Source organism: Tupaia chinensis, unplaced genomic scaffold, assembly GCF_000334495.1.
Source record: "Tupaia chinensis unplaced genomic scaffold, TupChi_1.0 Scaffold000201_2, whole genome shotgun sequence".
Classification (NCBI taxonomy): domain Eukaryota; kingdom Metazoa; phylum Chordata; class Mammalia; order Scandentia; family Tupaiidae; genus Tupaia; species Tupaia belangeri.
Genome location: NW_006159677.1, coordinates 57,212 through 62,613, shown reverse-complemented (window position 1 = coordinate 62,613; position 5,402 = coordinate 57,212). Strand labels below are relative to the sequence as shown.

The 5,402-nt window shown below is 55.9% G+C and overlaps 1 protein-coding gene across 1 annotated transcript in view; it reads right to left on the bottom strand.

Annotated features, from left to right (window-relative positions):
• CHERP (calcium homeostasis endoplasmic reticulum protein) overlaps nucleotides 1–5,194 on the bottom strand; it is a 22,953-nt gene extending 17,759 nt beyond the window's left edge. Inside the window, 3 exon segments of the mRNA XM_027771310.1 lie at nucleotides 631–757; nucleotides 759–813; nucleotides 4,995–5,194. Of these exon segments, the coding sequence (XP_027627111.1) occupies nucleotides 631–757; nucleotides 759–813; nucleotides 4,995–5,097 (285 nt within the window). The 5' untranslated portion in view covers nucleotides 5,098–5,194.
• Between the last annotated feature and the right edge of the window lie 208 nt (nucleotides 5,195–5,402).

Genomic DNA, 5,402 nt, shown 5'->3' with positions numbered 1-5,402 from the left:
AGCAGGAAGGCGGAACAGCGTTCTGTGTTGAGACCAGCAATAAAATTGGGGCTGGGGGGCTGGAGACGGACCAGCCACTCATCCTGTTTCCTGGCATCTCATCCCGACCGCATTTGGTAAAAGCATCGGACTAAAAGACCGGGACAAGGTGTCTGTCCCTGCTGACAGGCCGGGTGACCTGGCTGAGTGGCAGCAGCCGGGGCGCGACTTCAAACGTGCACACACGCGCCGGCCCCTAGCACAGCGGTTGAGCCCTGTGCACTGAGAGCCAGGTCCCACATAGCTGAAGGCAGTTCAAATCCCTGCCCGGCTACTTAAAAAACACGTCATGTGTGTTTGCGCGTGTGTGTGCGAGTGTGCCCAAAACTCTGACGGGGGGGGGGAGTGGGGAGAGAGGGCTGGGTTTCTCTACCCGGGCAATGGGAAGTCAGCGCACACGTGACTTGCAGGGGTCCACCCACGGTGCCAGGGGTGCCCGTGTCAAAAAGGCACGTGTGCGGACTCTGCTGGGGTGAGGAGCCTCTGCTCAGAGCCAGGGCTGTGGGGCGCGCCATGCCCTCGTGACGGCTGTGACCGACCCCACCATGTGGGCACGGGGACCGGGCCGGGGGACGGGCGGCCGCCCTGTACCTGTCTGAGGGCCAGCAGGTGCTGCTCCTGCTGCTGCAGGTTCCACTGGCTCTGCTGGATCAGCTCGTCCATGGACGGGGTGCCCTGGGTCGGCGGGATGGGCGCGGCCGGGGCCAGCGGGGGCTGAAGAAGGCGGCAGGGCTGCGGCCGGCTCCAGCTCGGGCGCCTGCTGTTTGCAGATAACTGGCGAGACAGGAGGGGAGAGGGCCTCTGTGAGACAGCCCAGGTGGCCCTGCAGGGCATCTCTAGGCCAAAGGGGACCCCCCAGTCGACTCGTGATCCCTAGAAGATTCTCTGCAGTCACTCCCCCGAGCCTGTCCACCTCCCCCACTCACAGCTCGCCTCCCCAGGACAGCTCCCGTCCCCCAACCTCCTCAGCAGCGATTCCTAACTTCTGTCACTGTCCCCTCACCTAGCCGGTCACTTCCCAGACACCACGGCCGCTGGACCTCTGGATATGCAGGTACAGGCCTCCATCGCACGGGGGCCCTGGCTCTGCACCCCTCTGCGCCCCCTCCCCCAGCCTCCCGCCACTCTCCGGCTACAGCGAACACCCTCACCCAGAGCCGTGGTGCATGCCACGCCCGAGCCGTTCCCACGTCAGCGGGGCCGGGCTGCTGCCGAGAAACACCCTGAGGGTGCTATGCACCCCAACCTACCCAGCAGCAAGCTCTAACCTCTGTCCCTCCAGTCCCTCCATTCACGTTTCAGACACAGTGGCCACTGGGCTATGGACACGGCCCAGCTGTGGTCCCAACGCCCAGGACTGGTCCTCCTTCTATGGAGCCTCTTCCTCTCCAGCCCTGGAGCAAAGGGACTCGCCTGTGTGGCCAGGTCCTAGAAGGGGCCATGCTCCTAAGGAGGCCCCACAGAGGCCTGTCCCCCACCCTGGCCTCTGGGCACTGATTGAATGTGACCCTGAGTTCCACCCTAGGGAATAGGCCTCTGGACAGAGTTGGAGAAAGATGGTGAGTGGAGAGGAGGAGTCACCCAGGGCCCAGTGCTGGGCACCCAGTGACTGCTTGGGGCAGGCCCTTCAGGTACACGTAGCCAAGGGTGCCTGACGGATGACCACCGCTTGCACTCTGATCCCCCCCACCTACCCTCCTAGAGTCATGGCTTCATGAAATCTCTCTCTCTCTCATTTCTTCTATTGCCCCTCTTTAAAAAAATTATTTATTGATTTCATTCTATTTGTTATTATTATTTTTTAATTTGACCAGACAGAGACAGAAAGAGTGAGACAGGGAAAGTGAGAAATCAAGCCGCCAAGCCCGGGACTTGAACTGCAGTTGGTCACGTGGGAATCCAGCATCGTTAACCACCACGCCACCTGCCGGTACCCCCATTGCCCGTTTTTACGACTTCTCCCCAAATCGTCTAAACACACCTGAGTCCTCTGCTTGAAATCTCCCCCTTGGGCCAGGCGATGACGCGGTAGTTAAGGCAGCCGGATCCCACATGGATGACCACACGGCTCGGTCCCAGACCCTGCCGTTTGAAAAACACGCCAGTGCATGTGTGTGGGTGCCTGAAAGTCCTGAGAGGAGACTGGAGGAGAAGGGACTGTAACGTGCCGCCTCCTCCCACCCCAACTCCAGCCAGAACACGCGCCCTATAGCAAACCAAAAACAGACAGGAGACCAGCAGATGGCATAGCGCTTACGTCACTGGACTCTCACATGGCCGACCGCAGTTCGAGTCCTAGACTCGGTGGCTTGAAACTCACATGAGGCACGTGTGCGTGGGTGCCCAAGATCCTGGAGCGGCTTGAAACTCACATGAGACACGTGTGCGTGGGTGCCCAAGATCCTGGGAAGAGAAGGGACTGCTTGGGGCCACCCCTCCAAGGGGTGATTTCTCACTCCCCCCCCCAACTCTGTCTCCGGCCTGTGCATGCACCCTATGGCAAACACCTCTTAAAAACCAAACCAAACCAAACCAAACCAAACCTCCTTAAGCCCCACACCCCCTTTCTCAACTCTATTAAGCACCACTTATCTTCAACTCTTCTTTGTCTTTCTATCTCAGCCCATGTGGCCTGACCTCTGCTGCCCACCCACCGTGCCCAGCCCCCAAGGCCTCAGGGGGGCATCTATTAGCGTTTTTTTTTTTTTGGTGAGACTGGGGCCTTTATTTGTCAGAACAGAGTGTCTAGAAGCTGAGGTGGAGCATGCCTTTGTGCTGGCTCCCCTTTGCCCTCTCCTAGGAGTTCAGGACTCAGCCCAGGAGAGAGAAGTGTCCAGGCAGGGACTGGAACCACGGTCAACTACATAGGGGTCCAGCAACACAGCCATTACACCAACTGCTGGTCCCTCTTTCTTTTCCTTTTTTAAGAGAGATTTTTACTATACAGTGCATGTGCTTGCTGAAGAGACAGAGACAGAGAGACAGAAAGGAAGAAATTACCCCCCCCCAAGGAATGACTACACCACAATCCTTTCTCTCCCATTCTCCTCTTGGGATTTTGGGCACGTACACACCGTATGTGTTAAGCCGCAGGCCTGGGACTCGAACCTCAGTCAAGTCCATGGGAGTCCAGCGATCTAACCATTACACCATCTGCTGGTCTCATTTCTTTTGTAAGATGTTTGCTACAGGGCATGTATGCTCACCAGAGGAAGACACAGAGAGAGAAAGAAAGCACCCCCTTCCAAGAGGACACGAACACACTGTAATCCCTTCTCCATTCTCCTATCAGGGTTTTGGGTGTGAGCACGGCACGGCACACACACACACGCACACACGCACACACACAACTGGAGGAGAAGGGACTGCAGCATGGCCATCTCCCCCGGAGGGTGATTTCTTGCTTTCTGTCTCTCTGGCGAGTGCACACACCCTATAGCAAAAACCTCTCCCCCCCCCACACACACACACACAAAGAATTATTTAATTAATTTATTTATTTAAATTTGACCAGAGAGGAAAAAGTGAGAGAGAGCGACAGAGACGGAAAGTGAGAAAGCCAGCCACCAGGTCCAGGACTTGAACCATAGTTAGCCATGTGGGAGTCCAGCACCCTTAGCCACCATGCCACCTCCCGGCCCTTCCACACACAGTCTACGTTTCCAGCAGCCAGGTCTGGGACTTGAACTGTGTAGCTGGTCATGTAGGATCCAGCTTCCTTAACCACCAGATTCTGGCTGGCCTTACAAACTTTTTACTGAACACCTACTGTGTGCTGTCTATCACAGAACAACGCTGACCTCAACAAGGCCCATTTGGCCTCAGTGGACAGAAACCATTCACCTTTCAACATCTATCTACTTACCAAGCGAAATTATTCATTTCAACAATGTATCTAGGATGGAAGATTTGCTACAGAACAAGACAGCCATGCACTCTGCCTACCTGGTGACTACTATGGTTATCTAAAAGCCAAGCACTACAGCCTAACTCCACCTTCAACTCTTTTTTTTTTTTTTCCTGGAGGTTTTTCTATAGGGTGCGTGCATCTATAGGGTGCGTGCACTGGCCACAAAAACAGAGAGAGACAGAGAGACAGAAAGCGAGAAATCACCCCCCAGGGGGGATGGCCACGCCACAATCCCTTCTCCTCCATTCTCCTCTCAGGATCTTGGGCATGCATGCACACGCACCCGGCGGGAGTTTAAGCCCCCGGGGTCCGGGACTCGAACCGCGGTCAATTACATGGGAATCCAGCGACATAGCCATTACGCTAACTGCTGGTCCCCTCACCTTCAACTCTTTGTTTGTTCGTTTATTTATTTATTTTAATTTGACCAGAGAATAAAAGCAGGAGAGAAAAAGAGAGAGAGAGAGAGAGAGAGAAAGCAAGCCGCCAGGTCCAGGACTCGAACCATGGTCAGTCATGTGGGAGTCCTGTGCCCTTAACCACCATGCCACCTGCTGGCCTTGCCACCCTCAACTTTTTGAGCAAGCCTGGAATCCTGTTGCACAACCAAATGAATGTCTGCCAATATTTGCTGAAGACTAAAACCCAGAGATTCTTTTAGATCTGGAATTCAGACATCTGGGATGCAGAAAGTCCTTGCTGGACCCTCGGCAAGCCTGGAAAAGGGGCTGGACAGCGCCCGATCCATGGGTTCCTTCCAATCCGTCCCCTATCCCTCCTTCTCCCAGAAAACAATTCGTCACTTGGACTGATCAGTGTCAACACATCTGCAAAACGATGGGGGAATCCCTGATCCGGAACCAAAAGAGATCAATAACATCGTTCTCCATGACACGCGGACCCAGCGAATGCATGACCCGGTCGGATCACTGTTTTACAAAGAAAATATGCAGCCGAAAAGCAAGTGGTTTACAGCAGAGCCTGGACTGGAATCCGAGAAAAGAATCGCGCGAGGGGACAGGCCCGAGAACTAGAAGGGACTCACGCTGCTGCTGCTCCAACGCCAGTTTGTACTTGTAGTAACTGTAGAATTCGCCTCCGAACAGGAAAGAGAATTTGGGGTTGTCCTTCTGCTTCTCCATCGTCATCTTCTCAAACTCCGGCCCGTTCCGAGCCACGAACTGAGCCAGCTTGTCGATGACATTTCGAAGCTCCTGATCTGCAGGACGGAGAAAAGGCCACGCGGGGCGTCAGCGAGGACCGCCCAAATCCGGGGGCTCTAGCGTCCCAGCTCCAGTCCTCCAGACCCGGGTCCCTAGGGGTTGGGCTCCAAAGAGGCCGCCCTTGTACGGGTCCCGAGAGGGGCCACACACTCTGCGGGAATGCGGGGACCCACGGGAGAGGCCGCAGGCGAAGCCGCGAGGCCGGGCCCCGCCCCCTCCCCGGCCCGAAG